At 35.6% G+C, this 18,921-nt stretch overlaps 1 protein-coding gene across 1 annotated transcript in view; it reads right to left on the bottom strand.

The window, feature by feature from the left end:
* Positions 1 to 10,841, bottom strand: part of eys (eyes shut homolog (Drosophila)) — a 178,783-nt gene extending 167,942 nt beyond the window's left edge. The window contains exons 1-3 of the mRNA XM_023327993.1: positions 10,797 to 10,841; positions 3,455 to 4,346; positions 2,464 to 2,580 (exon numbers count right to left, since the gene is read on the bottom strand). Of these exons, the coding sequence (XP_023183761.1) occupies positions 2,464 to 2,580; positions 3,455 to 4,199 (862 nt within the window). The 5' untranslated portion in view covers positions 4,200 to 4,346; positions 10,797 to 10,841. The remainder of the gene's footprint in view (positions 1 to 2,463; positions 2,581 to 3,454; positions 4,347 to 10,796) is intronic.
* Between the last annotated feature and the right edge of the window lie 8,080 nt (positions 10,842 to 18,921).

Here is an 18,921-nt window from a genome sequence, read left to right as displayed (position 1 = left end):
CATTTGATAACAGTCGTCAAGTGAAAAGAAGCTTACATAAATACATTTGATTTTGAGAATTGAATAAATTATTATTAACTTTACCACTAGAATTACAAAAAGTAATTTACACTCTATATAGTTTTTAAAACTTGTCTGTCCTGCTGCATATTGATTCCACTGAGTTTCAGATGTCCCAACTTTCTCAAATTGACTATTTTAGTATCTTCAATTATTATATATCTTTGTGACAAAATAAATGAATTATTACCATGTACTGTATGTCTCCAATTGCAAAGGGGGTAGGGGATTGTAGCAGTGTAAAATGTTGCACACTCAGCAACATTTAACAGAGACAAACACCCTTAACAAAATAAATCCTACATGATTTGGCTAATCAATAGGGAAACATATTGAGGTAGGAAATTAATTTCTTATAGCATCCATGAGATATGTAAAAAAAAATAAATAAAAGCCTTGATTAATGTATTTATTGACAGATACTTTTATAATATAATTGACTTGAACATGTCAACGTATAAGCAACATATAAAGCTTCACAACAGCAAATATTTTAAGAATTAGAAATCAGCTGGAAAGGATGAAAAAGGTAGCACAGAAAGTCTGGTTCACATTGTTATTATCACAAGCTCAGATTTATGTAAAGACGTCTTATTGGCTTCTTAGAAGAATCTTTAAGGCAGCTAGAGCTTACACAAAATTTTACTGGTGGATGTTCTGGACCTGGACAGGTGTCTAGATTTTTTGTATCTAGCTGCTTCTTTTTTTCTTGGTTTTTTGCTTTTAATTCTCTATTTCCGTGTAAAGAATTCAAAATGCCTGTACATAAATTGTGCTCAACAAATAAACGTATCTTGCTATTTCAAATTTCATATTTGCTTACTCATTCTTATGGTATGATACTGTAAGTATCCAAATAAAACTTTTTATAACATAAAACTACTCCTTTATCCTTTTAAAAAACTATCAAGGATTCAGCTTGGCAAGCATCCAGCATGCAGAATGTAGAAGATCAAAGCAAAATGATGACATTCCTTTTCGGAGATGTGAAATTAACTAATGATCTTCTCTCATAAATCAGAGTTGTTCTAAGATTCAGCTTCAAACACATTATTCATGTAACCTACATTTTCTATGTGGCACTCGGAAACTACATTCAAGATTAGTTCTCTTTTAACTTGTTTTTGATCATTTAGACAAAGCCATTCAGTTACACAGCCAAATGTTCATCCTTCACCTATGCTCCACCTACCCTCAAAGTCCAACTGTGATAGACAGAGAAGCAATTGGCTCATAACAATTGCTTAAGAAAAGAAAAAGAAAAAAAAACATGATAAAAAAGATAACACTCTTACTCTGCAGTACAGCCATAATCAGCTCTTGTATAAGAGAATGCCAGCAAGTACTCCAAGCAACCTTCATACCACACTTCTGAAATAATAAGCTGAAAGCATGGGCTGGACTCAAAAGGCAAAACTATGACACCTCAAAAGTGCTGCCAAGGCAAAGTGTGCAGCAAAGGAAACAATGAATCAATGTAAGGAGCCACCTGGACGGGTTTACTCCAGAAGGTCCATCGCATTTACTTTTATCTCATGTTTTTGATATTCTGGGCAGTCTGAGGAGTATCCATGTCTTGTAGCTCAAGTATTTGTGATATTCATTAACCCAACTGTGTTTTGCTATGGTAGATTAAACTACATTATGATTAAAGGAGTAATAATCTTAAATTTATGAGGCCAGAAGAACATTACTGCCATCAAATTTTCATACAAGAGCATCCAGTAGTTTCTTAAAATGACAACATCATAGCAGTTTGGCCTTTATAAATGTTTTATAGGGAAGGAGAATTAGCATAAATTAGCGCTTAAATTACCTCAGTAAAGCAAAATAAACTAAATTTGTCACCAATTTTTGCACTGCCCTTTAAGAATAACTCCAGAAAGAGAAGTAATTCAAAGTAAGCTTTAATTGTCAATCTTTGAGGGTTGTGTTAATGAGACAAAAACCTCTTTTGGATTTTCACTCAGTGATAATTAAACTGATAGCTCAAGTTCAGCAGAAGCAATACATTGTAAATTACATTTAAACTGGAAGTCGTAAACTTTTGTTTTATTAACTGAGACATGCTCAGTCTTAGGACTCAACAGTAGAATATTACGGGTTGCAACATGAGTTGCTTGATTTGACAAGGCTGCTTCATATTTTGTGACGCCAGTTATAACAAGCTCACAGCCCATGAAAAAACATTAGTGTCTTTGTAGTTTTTTTGACCTTGGTAGTTATTAACCACTACATTTTTCTTTTTCTTTTTCATTTTTGTTAAAAGTGAAACGTTTGTCTGTGAAAAAGTGACTTTAAGAGGTCATAAATTAAGTTTCTGTATCATGTTGAAGCATATTTCCTTGGAGTGTCAGTGCATCTGTAGAATACCAAATTTAAGTAGAAAATAAAGCCTATTACCTGGAAATCCAAACGCACAAATGCATTTGAAGGAAGCTGGTGACAGTTGGATGCATGTCCCATCTTCACAAATTGTCTGACAGTTTGCTTCCCCAATGATTTCAGAGCAGTTTACACCTGTAAAAGAAAACAACACACCAGCTTTAATTTAAAGGGAAACATTGAGCAATTAAGGCTTGTTTATAAGCAAGAGAGATATGTCATTTTTTAAAATGTATTATAGATGTTCTGAAAGTTATTTATAAAAGTTTAGGTGATAATTTTATTAATATTACATATAATCTTACAATAGATTACATATTACACACGTCAAGATTATTGTAGTACAAAAATATGTCTTTCAAATTCTTTGCTCATGTGTGATTTTATACTTTTATCATGTTGAAAATAAATAAATAATAAATAACTTGTAAAAGTATTCATACCTCTTGAGTAGTTTTTTCAACCACAGCTTTGATGAAGATTATCTGGAAATTTATATGATTAAAATAACACAAAGCAGTATATAATCTTAAAGTGGAAGGGCAATATTAAAAAGCTCTCAGATAGTTTTGGGAGTTTTCGTAACACTTTATTAGAAGGGATGTGCATAAGGCTGACATATTGACTTTTAATGAAACTTTTAGTGCAACTTTGCATTAATAGTGTCATTATTTACAGAATGACACTTCATGATAAGAGTTGTAAACATTCATGAAGACCACTTCATGTTCATAACGTGTGTTGTGTCATGTTTATGACAGTGTCATATCACTCTTATGCTTCAAATAAAGTGTTTTTGCACATAGACTTTGTTTTTTTGCAAATTGATATTTGATCTTTTTTTTATTTATTTATTTAGTGAAGGAGCAGTGAATGTAACTGCCATTTAAGCAACCACTTATGCCTGAACTAGATAAAGCTTGAAGTCTCAAAATGTGAGAGTTCAAGCTACATTATTGCTCTAATATTTGGAATTCTGTGGAGATCTTAATGAGATGTTTATCCTTACCTGTAAAGTGTGGTGGGCATAAGCATTTGTAGGTTCTGTTGTTTGGATCTGTGGACCCGTTGCTCAAGCAGATTCCTTTGTTTTGACAGGGGTTATCCAAACATACGTCGAACCTTTCACAGAACCTCCCAAAGTAGCGGTGGTTGCATCGGCAGTGGTACGCGCCTTCATAGAAATCTGTTCGGCAAACTCCATTCCCTGAACAAAGTCTCAGAAGAGGAGAGGCCCGGCAGAACTGAGTTTTAACAGAAACATTAAGCCTTAAACCAAGCTTGCATAACTGTGAATCCCCTTCGTGAAGTGCGATAAAGTAATGATGACCTGGGGTAATCCACTTGGCCTCAACATGCTCACTTTCATTTGTATTGTGAGGGAACACAGACTGATTCTTCAACTCTGCATTTGTAGTGCAGCTTTCAAAGTCTTGTCTTGACACGTTGAAGATCCTGATGCCATATGTCTTGAGAGTTTCATCAGCAGACATGAGCAGTTTGTCTCCATGTTGTAGCTGAAGTGGGCATATCTGTGGGAAGCTAAAAGGCTGCTTGCTCACTTGGCGCTTTCCCTGAGAGCCCCAGCACTCCAAGTCATTCTCACAAATGTTTCCGATTAAAGTCCAATTCAGCTGGATTGTGTGTTTCTTAAGGTACCACTCAAGAGGCGCTTGTTTGTTGCAAACTGTTTGGCACTTGGTGATGTGGATGGCCACAAAAACGGCAATCAAGTGGAACAGCGACGCCCACATCTTTCCCCTCCGTAGCAATTAACACCTAATCAGTCTTGAAACATTAGCAGCAACTTCATCAGGTTAATGAATGATGTAAATGGACTGCGTTGTGTGTCAAATGGTTCTTTGTTGCACATGCTTCAAATTCACAGGATCGGAAGCAACCTGGGGAAAACAAAGAATATGAATTTTTGCAAAACGAATGGCTTTCTTGAAAATGTTCATCTTTCAAACATTGCAGAACAACTGACAGTGAACGTAATTTGAAGATTTAGCTCTACTGTAATACCAGACTTGCATTGTCAGTCTGTCTTGCTGGAGTTGTCATAATCTTATGCAGTGCTGCTGACCACCAAGTGTGTCACAGCAGTCTCAGCCTCCCTGAGGTTTCTACAGCGAGTGACAGTGTCAGATAAAATATTCTTTCTCCTCTGCCGGTGTCTGATACCTCAGTGTTGGGCAGTGAGATGAGTTAAAACAGACAGCATTGTCTTTCTCCCTCAGGCCCTTTTCATACGTGCGCTCCAGATAAAAAAAACAACGCAAGGAAGGCTCACTGCAAGAAAAACTCTGCCCCTTGATCAGGTCACAAAGGGAGATATGAATAACTGCATGGTGATAAGTAATGACACCCTGAATATGGAACACCAATATCAATAGACGGGAGGAGTGATAAACTGAATGAGATTGCATGTATTGTCATTAGAGCTCAGAGGGGATTTAGAGAACGTCATTTATATGAGATGAGATTGACTATTGTGTTTCAATGAGCAAATCAGAATGCTGCACCTGATTTCTAAGAGGAAGAAAAAAAAATCTAATTATCTATTTTAATATGTCCTCACGATGTGTCATTGGTTTACTGTTAGAGGGATATTTATTATAAGAAGTGACTCAAGATCAAACTGCAATAAAGTTGTCTAAATTTTAATTTAACTTATTTAAGACTGCTTTCAAGATATTTTATTTAATATGAAATGTCTCATTGGCGAAGATAAAAATTTAGAGCTTTATTTCCTCAGATTAACACTGTACTTTAACGTTCCCTTTTTAAGGAATAGTAACTTTATTCATTTTGTTCAGTGCTACAACCCTTGTTTTAGCCTTGTTTTTGCCACTATCTGCAGGCTTCTGGTTTCAATGAAAAAGCTCCAAAATCCTACTGTGTGGATTGCCAAACCCCAAAGGGACATGTTGAGGAGTTCTGCACATCATTACCACCCACAAAAAGAAACACATGCTACCACTGAATATCACCAACATCAGCTGAAAGCTTTTCACAGTCCATTTTCTAAACTTCTCTTTTTGATGTTAATGAATCAGAACTATCTCTGAAAAAAACAAAATAAAGCAAAATAAACTGTCATTAACACAATTACAAAAGAAAAGAGCATAACATTCTTCAGGTTGCAGGCCATTTGTTTTCCTCCACCGCTTCATTTTGTTTCTGTTTCTTTCTTTCATACTAATGTACTGACAATATGTTTCACAGCAACCATCCATCTATCCGCACCCACCTTGGGGAGAGTTTCCATTGACTTTCATGGTCAGTGTTTAAAGTAATTTTTTATTGTCTATAAGTAGATGGCAGAAAACTACTACAGGCAAATGTGGTTATCTGACTTAAACAAATAGCATCTACCAAACTAAGTCCCCTAGTTATTTTGGTTTCCTGAGTGGTCAATAAATGGCCCAAACAGTGATAAGAATTGCATTCAAAAAATGGATATTCACAAAAGCAATTCTTATTATACAGAAAAAAATATACAGAGAAATATTGAAATCTGATGATTATTAGCTTTATTTGCTCTACTTGGAGACAGAAAAGTGCTACCATCTCAAAATCTGAAATATTGCTGCCAATATTTGAATTGTCCTCCTTTTGTCTAGTTGTAGAGAGACACATTAACCCAACAGCCATGTTTTTGGACTGTGTGAGGAAGAAAGAGTACCCAGAAAGAACCCACGCATGCACACCCCGAATAGTTTCTTACACTCAGCTGTGAATTAGTTTTACCTGCCTTTATTTTGAAGTGAAATACTTCGAGTGCTGTTAAAACCACAATTATTTTTGCATAATGAATGCAATTTAGATCCAGAATTCAATTTAGACCCTGAAGGACATTATTCTATCTTAGAGTTTACTGAATTCATCTATTTGAATCACATTCACTGAAATCTCATACTGTAAATCTCCAGCATCATTATAATTGCCTTCCATCTAAATAAATAACAAGCACTTGAATACATGAAGCATGGATATTTAAGTACCTTAAGACTGTTAAAAACTAAGGATTAAACTGAGGGCTACAAACAAACGTAGACTATTTGTAATAGGGGTCAGAGGTCAGAAAAAGGTTTATGCAACATGGGGTGAATAAATTTCTGCAGAAAGTGCCCTACTACTTGTATCCATAGATGGCAGTTTAACCTTACAATTGCCATGCCAGTCACATGGGTGCACAGAGAGGAATAGATCAAGAGAATGTTGTATATTCTCAGTTGGCTGATAACTAAGAGAGACACAAGGAGGATTCAACAAATTATCACATCAAACTGGCGGGCTGTGTGTCAGTCGCTGTCTGTTACATGAGATAAAATAAGATGCAACAGCTATAATACCACTTCAAAGGGAAAAAAATGATCAAAAACATTATTCAGCATATTTTTTCATAACTTAAAGTCTCTTTGTAGCAAAAAGGGATTAGCTTGACTTCTTAAATGTGAATACTTTTTTAGTTAAGGCAATTTTATGAACAGAGTTACTCACTGAGAAACAAAAGCTAAGTATTAAATACATGAATATAACAAAGTAATATAAAGAAATAAATAAACCTTTGCAGAGCTACAGGTACTATTACACTGCCATGTACAAATACAATGCATTAAATGAATCCAAAACTGACCCATTTCTAAAAAATATTTTGCTTACTTACCACCTGTTGAAAAACATTGCAAAAGTACAAACTATTGTGTTTTCATTTTTCTTTAGAAGAAGCAAAAGATTTGCTCATTAAGCAATTAGTGCACTGCACAGAGACAGTGATGAAGATAGGGCCAAGTGAGTGAGATGCAGATGATAGTTACAGCACAATGGCACTTATGCAAAATTGGGACACACAGGTGTAAGTTGAGGTAAACATCGCTGAGATAAATAGTGCAATCCTCCTTGCATATGGTAATTTCTCATTATCGTCAGCTTCATTCAGAACTTCTTTCAATCTGACAGCTGCAGCGTCTGGAGCCTGGTGGTGTTTCCAGTGGAAAATACTGCACTGTGCTATGTTTTCCTGCTATGGGACTAAGGGAGAGTTCTCAGAGGTTTGCACCTTTTATCCAACACTGCCTGTTGGAAAAAGTAGAATATAATGTCAAATTAAAACTTTCAAAATGTGAAGCTTTTCTGTTGTAACCGTTTCAAACATCATTCACAATTGTTGTGTCATTTTAAAAAAAGGTATTATAGTGAAGTTGCTAAAACTGCTAAATATATGTCTTTGAAACAATTGCAACCAACTAAAGAACACAAATGAACTTCCAGTACTGAGTTTTGATAATTGTTCTTAGAGAACCATTTGCCATCATCATGAAAAAAAAATCTCATGTAGAAATAAATATAAATATTTTATGGATCTCATCTTACTCAAGAAAGTCTCATTGCAAATAACAGACACTTTTTAAAGTAGTTGGCACAGAGCCCTATCTTCTGTTCTACATCCCACTTCACAGCTGATAGTTGGTCATTGGTAATATACTGCACAACAGTAAAGCAGAAAAGATCAAATGTCATCATTAGATGTGACAGACCACCTGCTTCTGAGCATATTAACTAATGAAAACCTTTTCCAAGATGTGCAACGAACGATCACAAAAAGGATCCTCACTTTATAATGCAAAGCATATTCACTCTGACTCCTTGCAGGTAAGCTTCAAAGCTGCAGCAGTCAGTTTAATTTTCTGTGTGCTATTAGCAGCAGGATGTCACTGAGACGACGCAGAGCCTCTGATGTCATTGCAGAGCCACTGAAGGACTGATTAGCAAAACACCAGCATGCTGCTGGCCGCAGCGCACTGCTGGACTCATCACTCGTGCTCCTAGGGTAGCTCTGTGGATTCCCGCTAATCAGTAATAACACTGATGAGCCTCCACGCCTTGAAACCTCCAAAAACAGAGACAGACATTGATTTTCTTGCTTCAAATGGAGCAACGCTTGAAGCTGACAGCAAAACCTGCTTCTATTTCAGCAAAGTGCATAACTAGCTACGATTAACATGTCTGCTCTCCCAGAATCCCTTTGTTTTGCTCTTTGTTCTCTATCACCCCAAGGAATATTGCAAAGTGCTCTGAATGCAGGATGTTTCATGTACATAATACCTCAAATAATGTTTAACCATGGGTTAAATTAGCCCAGAGCCAACAGCAGCAGTGTAACTTCACCTCTGTTGCCTGATCTCTTTTTTCTTTGAGGCAGTACCTTTATCAGTCACTAGCCCCAGTAGTATGTTGTAGAGAGTTTCCCATTTATGCAGTGCTCTGAAGGAGAACCACAGTAAGGTAAAGCTGTGTGCTGTTGTTTGTTTATAGCACTTGTACTGGCATAGTACAATTTACTATTTACTATACAAAGCCAAAAGAGGCCCACTAAGGGGAAAAAACAACATGGTCATGGATATCAAGATTAAGGGTATGCATTGCACCTGCACACCAGAGAATTATTACATGTAGAGTGGATAGGTCAATGCATGAATTAAAAGTTTTCCTGCATTACTACTCAAGTTACTTTCTTTATTTATCTGCCTAAACATCTTCAACGTGGATAATTCCAGTAAAATCTTTACTATAATGCTCTGTATTGAGTGCGCTATGACAGTGACGAGACAGGTCTGAGCAGCGGTGTGCACACTCGCACTGACTGCATTTAGTAACACCTAATATCAAGAATAAAATAATAACTTACATCGGCTTTCATAGAGCTAAAAGCCAACACAGAATAAAGTGTTGTCATTATTATCATCACACCATTTCAAAAATCCTTACACTGGCTCCTTGTAGCTCAGAGAATAGACTTTAAAATAGTTCTGTTAGTTTATGAATCACTGAGCGGTTTAGTGCCAAAATATATTAAAGATCTGCTGTTATTCTATCAACCTTTCAGACCTCAGAAGTCTTCTGGTTCTGGTCTGCTCTGCCTCCCCAGAAATAGAGCAAAACATGTAGAAGCAGCATTCGACTTCTATGCACCTCAAATATGGAACAAACATCCATAAAACTGTAGCATTCTTTTAAATCAAGACTAAATACCCACCTCTTTAGAGTTGTATTTGAACCATAATAAGTGGAACATTGCACAACATATTTGATGCATATTGATGATTTTTTTAATAATGGCAAAATGCAACGTCTGTTACTGGTTTTCGCAATTGTTGACTGTGTGATGTGTTTTGATGTTTTTATGTTTTCATGACGTAAAGCAATTTGATCTGCCTTGTTGCTGAAATGGGCTATACAAATAGATTTGATTGATTGATTGATTGTCTATCTTGTGCTTCTCTTTTGCCAACTTTCAGGACAGTGATGTGACATTTTCAAACAATCCAGTTCTGAGCAGCTTTTTAACCTGAACAATGGACTAGAGTTCTCTGTAAGAATCTTTCTTCGACTTTTTTAACCACTTTGCTTGCTTATAATACTCTGAGCATTGTCTTAGCCCATGCACACCATTTCATTAGAAAATTATTTTCTGACGGCTGCAGCCTCCATCAGCAGGACTATGCAATGTGCTACAAAGCAAAAATGAAGCACAGTATCAAATTTGAAGTGTTGACTTGGTCTCCAAATTAAACTGAATGTTGGATTTGCTTCAGCTACAAGTTTCTGTCTCAACTGGTCTAAGCTGTTTTGGTACCTTAAAAATATTAGGAATACAGTTTTAATGTTACGTCTGATTATATGTAAACATTATTGCAACAATTGATGTGCTGTTTAAAAAAAAAGTAGAAATAGATTAGGGGTGTTATTTTGTGCAAATCTGTTAAATGGGTCTACAAACCTAACATGAACAAAAGTTTTCAGAATGAATTCTTTCTGACATCCTAAACATCCACTAATGCTGAGCTCCATTAGCATCCCACACTGCTTGAGACAAAGTGTCTGACTATCGATTGCCTGAAGCGGTGTGGAGGAGGACGCCTCACTCAGAAACTCCCTGTTGATTCACATCAAGTCTCTACAGGGGTTATGGGCCATTGGTAAGTTTAGACTATAATGCACCTCCTGAGTCTTTACCTCCTTGAGCAGGTAAGCCTTAAAGTGTGACAATTTAAAGGCCTTTTAATCAGTTTTAGTTGGTTAGAGTCAACCCTGGACTGCCTCCGCATGCATAACAACTGGGTGAGGCCTGGAGCCAAAAGAACCCAGTTAAACAACAGCTTACTGTAGCATTACACTCATCCGCGTCTGTCTGCGTTCATTCTGAAAACGCTGGGCCCGGGATTTACTATACGGTAATCTGACATCTAGAGTACACACATGTCCATCTCCCGTATTCAACAGTGCAAACTGCGTCTCGGCTGCTTAAAGTTAATTACACTGGTAAGTTTGCTCTGCATGCTCACCATCAAGCTGCAACTGTGTTCCGCCCGGAGACGGCGACTTGTAACGTCGTTTGGGAGGGCAGTTTTCTTACTGGCTGAGGATATGTGTCTCTCCGTGGGGGAGGCGGCTCAATCTGCGTCCGTGCACGCGGAAACCTGTTGCTTAGCAAAATGTGATCAGACGCCGAGGTGCTGGGAGCGCGCACCGTCTGTACAGCGTGGCTGGGCGGGGCCGTAGCCTGCCTGATTGGTATTTAATCTGGGTTTAACCAAAGATTAATTGTGTAAACCGCTGAACCTATTACAGTAAGTGGGGAAGTACACACCCACACGCACGCACGTGGAAGAATAGTATAATGATAAGATAATTTATATTGCTATTTTCATTCTGTGTTTTTCATTTAGCTTTACCAATTTTGATATTTTTTTCTTCAAAATCGCTAAATTTTCGCAATTTCCCATTCAAATGCTCAGAAGAGCAGGTGTTGAGGCAGCAGGAAGCTGAGCCTCACCTGGGATTGTGCAACTTCTGGGTAACTGCACTGGCTGCCATTCTATGAGAGCATGCTCCTCCTGTCTGTACTTCGCCAATAAAATGACTAAAAAACATTTAATATATAACTGATTTTCTATAATTTAGCTTATCTACATAATGTACAGTGCTTTTTGTCACAAACTGTGTGTGTAACATGTTTTGTGTGCTGAGGAGCAATCATAATAACTAAATTTTCCAAAGAAACTGATATTTCGTTTAAGGTTTACCACAATTCATCTAGGGAAACAAGAAAATATGAGTTGGTCTGTCACCTAAATTCCAATTAATGTACATTGGGGCTTGTAGCTCATATGAGATAAATAAGAAAAGTTCAAGAGATATCTTTTTTTTTTCTATTACTTCACATTAAACTGAAATTAGTACTGGGCTTATACTAACCTGGTTTCTTAAAAGGCTTCTTTTATACATTATTTTTGTAACAAACCTTCTAAAGTACAATTTTGACCAGGATGGAGGTAATATAGTCAAACTTCAGTTTGTTCATGAGGACAATCAAACAGAATGCACAAATATCGCCAATCATTAGAGTAGAATGTTTTGTTGTTGTTTTTTTTCTAACTATACAGTTGTGATACATTCACTGACCAAAGTCTGGATTTTTTAATAGCTTTGGTATCACTGGGTTCATTCTGCTCTTATGAATGTTGTTGGTGCCAGTAAATTTATCAGTCTTCCCATGCAGGCAATCCACAGAGACTCCACACTGTCTTGTGTGGTAAATGTTACAGTTCACTTCGTTTATACTTCCTCCTCCTTCTCAATTCACACACTCACCCCGACAGCAAGGAGAGGATGTGTTCGGCACTATATTTATGTTATTTCTAATGTTTATTTGCTCAGGGAAATATTTTGACAGCATGTTTACAATGTATTTTGCAATGACCTACATCCCTGTTCACTGTACAGGTATACTCACACCAGGGAGCTGTACAGCAATCAGTCTTCTGTTGGTGGTTGATGAAAAGCAGTATAAAGCAAGGGGTTAAGTGCCTTGCTCCAGGGCATTTCAGTGGTGTGCTACTGAGGGAGAAAAAAAAGTGTTGGCCATTAACATACCCAGGTCTGACTTCTCTATAGCCTCACACTGTCCTTTCATAAGCAGGATGCTGGACCAGAAAGTTTACAAGTTTTTCTATAAAGTCACTTAGAAAGGCATTTTCCATCTTTGTTTGGAGGGAAGCCATGACATTAGATGTGGAGATGGAGATAAACAGCATCAAAAATGGTTAAAAAAAAAAAGTTTCATATGGGTATTTTTAATGTGGCTATAATTACAATCAAGATTTTCCTTAGTGACCCCATGTGCCAAAAGCTAACTATGACCCACTTTTAAGCTCCTGTAGGTGAGACATGAAGTAAGATGTTTTCATAAAGGTCTCTGACAGCTTTCTTTTTTTCATTCCTTCCTCACTGTAGCGTTTGCAAATATATATATATATATATATATATATATATATATATATATATATATATATATATATATATATATATATATATATATATATATATATATATATATATATATTTAAAAAAAACACACACAAAAAACAAAAAATTCAGAAACAGCAGTGGTTGGTGCTCCTTTCCCTTGCGGGACCCCACAAGCACTCGCCCTATAGAGTACCTCGGCAAATTATCTTGTCAGAAGAGCGTTTCAAATAATTTCTGCAGGATTTGTAGGATGGCTGTTCTTATCAAAATACATCAGAATGAAGCACCTGCCTGACCTTAAGGGCTGACATATTCTATCTCATATGCTCATCTTGGAGAAAAGGCGCTTAAGTTCTTGACTTTGGTTTCCTCCCCCACTGTGACTAGATTAACGAGCTGCCCTTTTGCGTACAGCATTGGCCATATTTCCTCCAGCTTAAGGTAGCTTCATTATACGCCGAAATATTGACCTTCAGTGGTTTTTATGAGAATGTATCACTGAGAAAAGCCAGCATTTATCTATATAGCTTGGCAAACTACACTCATCACTCCATATCTCCAGGTGTTGTACATCCTGGCTTGGATGTATAGTCATAAATTTTAAGAGTGCCCTCATGGGATATAATTATTTTTATTTCAATTAATTGTTAGTGTATATTTATATATATTACAAAAATAAACACTTAGAAAACTTGAGATCATGAAGACATAATTGTGAAAAAAGTGATTGAAACATCTATTTAGCTATTGTCTCTTAAAATTGTATTGCGTGGTAAAGTTGAGCTACATGAAATTCAATTTTTACAACTCAGTAAAGCTATGTGATTGACAACTAATAGACAACTGACAATAAACCTATTAGGTTATCAAACTTAATGTAAAGAATAAATGTTTTACATCGAGTGATCTCTATGATGTGGAGCCTAGGGGACATGGAGGATTTTCTTTTTCCTTTTGTGTTACCTTGCAAAACGTTTGTGTTACTTTGCAATAAGTGCAATAATGTACTGATCAGTTCATGTGGCATAACTGAATACTCTAAGCCTTTCTTACGATGGCCATCGTACTTTCTGCTATTATATAAGGTTTTCGTAAGGTTTTTCCATGTATCTTAATATCTCGTTGTGAAATATCAGAAGTTTTCTATACTTTTCTTTAGGATGGAAATGCACCACAGACCTATGGTATAAACGGAACTTTTGTGTAAGTAGGAAAGAAAGGAAAAAATATATAGAAACTATTTGGGCTATTTCTGAGTTATTATTGTGGGGTAATCATTTGACAGTTTTTATTGTGTCTCTTTTGTGTTGGTAATCTGAATGGCTTAAAGAGACGTTTTCATGTGCAGTTCCATCTCAACCATACACATAAACATGCAGCGAATAAATTGATTTTCAATCAGTTTTTTGCACGAAAGAGTTGATAATAAACATGTTTCACTGAGGCTCTTTAAATGTGTATATATTTGAAATGTTAAATTGACATTTGTGACTCTATACAAAATAGACCAGCAAATATTTCAGTAAGCATATTGCGAGGGACCGCAAAAGGAAATGTTTTCCCCATTTCCCCTAGAGGACTCTGTACTATAAAACTAAAATGATAGGACTTGTGAATATTTCTCAAACATCCCCACTTGAATTTAAATTAAGTAAAGTTGATCACCAATAAACGAAATAAATACATGCATTTATTAATGAGGCAATATCTACCCATTGCTAATGAACTAAAATAAATTAAATAAATTAAAAAAACTACATAAATACAAAATTTCCAGTTCTAATATCCATTCTAATCTTATCATTGAAGCAGGAAAATTTAGTAACTAAGAAACAAACAATTAAAATATGAATATTAGAGTAAGATTTTAAAATTTACCGGGAGTTGTTGGGTTATGAGAAGAAAAATGCTGGATTGTAATACATAACTTTAACTTCGGATCACCATGGAGACCCACCAAATTTACCAGAACCAGACAGCCACAAAGAAAAATATAAAGTAACTTATTTCAGGTCTGAATCAGGTTGTTTCATCTTTTGAGCTGTGCGATTTTTAAAAGTTGTAGATGACTTGTCAGAAGTCAAACATCACAACCCATCAAATAATTATACGGATATTTTTGTCGGTGAAAATAGGAAAAAAGGTGGCTAATAAAAAAGAATACAGATGCGCCTGGCTGTGGAGTAAAGGACAAGAATCACATGTTGGTTCCAACAGCAGTATAAAAACTCCATGATGTCCCAGAAAATGCCACACAGTTCAGAGAAAATCGCAGAATCAGCAGGCATTGCATCTGTCAGACTGAATGACAACACACTAGCGTTTTCAGATCCAATTGTTTTTCTTTCTCCACAGAATATTTGGGTTAAGACTCCCAAAACTATTTCAGTGTGAGTTTGGCTTTCAAGAATCAGTGGTCACTGTAAAAAATGCAGTTCCAACACCCCTACTCAACTTGGCTGAAAGCTCAATCTTGGCACAACATCTTTGTGTCACTCAGGCAGATGGTCCTGTTCCTTCTGGCACAGGCAGTGGGGGTCTGTGTGGACCAAGCTTTGGAACATGGTGGAACCTTATGGTAATAGAAATGGGGAAATCTCCTAAAAGACTTGTTGGTTTAAACTGACACAAGTCTGTACAGCAAGTGGGTACAGACAGAGAATTTCGCACCAAGTTTACTGACAAACAAAACACAACACAGCAGAGATGAGCGAACAAGGAATCAACTTCTTCCCATGTGAAAGCTTGCTGGAACAGTTGTGTCTTATGACTATCAATCTCAGTGTAAAATAAGACTACAGTTCTGAGGTGGACCAAACCAGACTTAGTGAGAAATGTTTGACTGATTCACACGAAAATTCATGTACATCAATGGCTTTCACATAATTCCAAAATAACAAAATAAGATGATAAATCGTAATGGAGCTTTTGTTTTTTTCTTGCTCAGTATAATTACAAAGAGACTATCTGGTATTCAGAGAAACAGCTGCAAGGTGGTTATAAATTTGCTTTAACTAAAAGAGCTCAAAAAGGAAGTGACCTATTAAAAGACAGTCATTTTGGTAAAGGACTACATTCGGTGTGCAAGTAATTGTTATAATGATTGTATTTGTTTGTGTTTGTGATGTTTGTGTTTTGATTATTTCCTTGTTGTTCATTTATATTGGATAGGTCAATATATATTAAGTGAATTTCTCTTTGTTCACTATTAGTAAATTATTGCCATGTTAATTCCTTTGTTTGTCACAAGTCTCTTTTGTTTTGTTCTTTGTGCATTTGAATGTGTATCTCTTAACCATGTATGTCTTTTCCCTTTTGTTTATAGTTCCTTTGAGTGAACTCCCTTTGTGTTATTGTCCTCCCTCCCTCAATTTCCTGCTTTCCTTCTGCCACAGCTGTTCCATATCTCCTCTGATTAGTACATCTGGTTTCTTTGTCATTTTCCACTCCTGCCTGAGTGTTTAAGCTCCTTGTTTTTCATTATTCATTCCTGGATTCCTCCATTTCTCTGCCTCTGTTCTACTACCTGTTCTATTTCTCTCGTAAGTTTCTATTTTGCTCTCTTTAACGGGCCCATCTTTATGCATGGGTCCTATCATATTTCAAAAATGACAGTGCTTTAGGACAGTTGTTATCAAGAGGTAACTTCTACTATTAAAATAAGTGCAATATGGACTCAGGAACTAGGAAGATAGTTTAATGTTTTCATTTGACATTCATCATTACATGACTATAAGAGCACGCTCTTATCTACTTGGTGAGGTTTGTCAAACTTAACTCAAACTTTGCCAAAGTAAACAATATTTACTAAATTAAAGTAAAAAACAAACCTGATTTGGACCACTTTATTGAACTTTAAATCACCTTACTGTAGGTGAGAAAGTCTTTGGGCTTCCTGCTTTTGACTATAGTTTGTGCTGACTTAACAATTTGTTAATCAAGCTTACATTTATGCACACACATTCAGCTGCATGAAGCCCACTGAGAAATACTTGGCCCTTGCTTGAACACAGATATAATTAGTTGCAAGTTCTCTGTTCGTATATTATGAATGCAGGTATACATTGTATATTCAACTAACAGACTGTTAGATGAATGTAAATTGGCAACAATGCACAATTCAACAACAACAAAAAAGAAACACATGACATTCAAAGTTTCACGTCTGTTAAGTGAAATGATTCACTTTTATTTATTTTTTTTTATTCCAATTAAATAGAATGTTCTCACTTAATAACTTTAATAAAATATGTGAATGTAAAACAAAACAATAAATAAATAAATAAATAAAGTGTCAGCAGATGACATTTTAAGAACCCACAGTCAAGAATGTGAAATATGAAAATAGAGACAGGGACGTAAAAAATAATTAATGTAGACAGACGGTGCTAAAATGTCACATGAAGAAATACATTAATTACTGATTCATAGGCCAAATGCCATGTTCTGACCAAATTGCTTCAAAACCCTAAATATTTAAGGCAATAAGAAATTAAACTTGTACTTCATAAATTTTCTTGAGAGTTCCAGGAATTAATCAGCATTTACTTGTGACAGTCAGTTTTGCCTCAGAGTTATGTGACATTTCTTGCCCGTGCAGGCCACACAGATCCAAAGGTAAATGCTGTTGCATATTCACATTTACACAAATTGCAATAAATCACCTTGCACCTCTGGAACTACATTCCTTGACTTACAAAGAATGTAGTTCCATCAAAACATGGGAGCAGGTGGGGTGGAGGTGAGGGAATTGGAGAGGGTGGAGGGCGGAGTCAGTTTGTGTAATGAGTAATTCCTGCAAATAAAAGGAATGAATCTATGTTTACAAGGTCAAGAAAATCAAAGCAGACACAAAGCAAATACATGTAATTCTAAATACCACATGGAGGACCAGTGATGCATGAAACGTAAGCGCACACCTTGAAACATGAGATTGCAAATGGAAAGTGTAGATTTCCCTTTTTTTTTGTTTGTTTGTTTCTGTTTTTTTGTGCAAACTGAATACATGTACTTTGTGTATCCCTGGCCTTGGTACATGTATTATTCCCACATCATTTTAAAAATAATAAACCTTTGTACAATTGGAAAACATGAACTATGCTCTCCGCTGTTTTGACTGATTACCCTGGACCCAGCTGATAGAGTATTGAGAGAACTGGAAACAAGGACACCAGCATCTTTTTGCACCACCTCTGGGATTTAATTATTAAACATGAAGCACTGCAGATTATTATCCATGTCACCTTGCCTTAAGCAATGATATTCTGTTTTAACGGTACTGTCAAATACCTGCTGTGTCACATATTAATGTATTACACGTTTTGTAAAAAAAAAAAAAATCTAGATATTTTTGAGGCATGGGAGAGACATGACAAAAATATTTTTCTCCAATAAGCCAGGGCTCTAATGGTTAATATTTCTTGGACTACAGTTTAAATCACCTAAAAATACTAATAAAATGTTTGTTTTTTAACATGGCAATAAGTTTTATATTAAACACTAAATTGTGTTGATATGATTTATTTGAGAGCAAACCAAGCTCAAACTCAAAGTAAAGATTGAAGGACTTTATTTTCTGCACTTTTAGAAAGGAAATTGTCCAGTTCCATAAAATCTTACATTTAAGTTTGAAACAATTTCAAAACTTTACATTTTTCTATGTTTAAACACCAAATCAAATAAATTTAATAGTATTCTCAATCTCAATATATATATATATATATATATATATATATATATATATATATATATATATATATATATATATATATATATATATATATATATATATATATATATATATATATATATATATATATATATATATATACTGTATATATATAATAAAAAAATTAGAAAAATAGATTAAAGCCTATACCTTGGGCCAGCTCTGATCACATCTATGTTGCTTGAGTTTTTTTGAATTGTAGATAACCATGAAATCACCACCAGGATTGTGACATTCCCTTACAGGAAACTCAAAGTTTATATAAATACACAACCTGCCTGTTATGAGTTGAGTATGAAACCAGTAATGTGACTCTAAAGAAGCTTTAAGGCTAAAAACCATTTCTAAAATAATAAAAAAAAGATTTATCTTAAACTCCACAAACAATTCTGTAAATGATGTTGCACACTTCAATGCTGTGACCATAAAGT

The sequence above is a fragment of the Xiphophorus maculatus genome, chromosome 22, assembly GCF_002775205.1.
Source record: "Xiphophorus maculatus strain JP 163 A chromosome 22, X_maculatus-5.0-male, whole genome shotgun sequence".
Lineage (NCBI taxonomy): Eukaryota > Metazoa > Chordata > Actinopteri > Cyprinodontiformes > Poeciliidae > Xiphophorus > Xiphophorus maculatus.
Note: the sequence above shows the minus strand (reverse complement) of the source record. Positions and strands in the feature narration are given on the sequence as shown.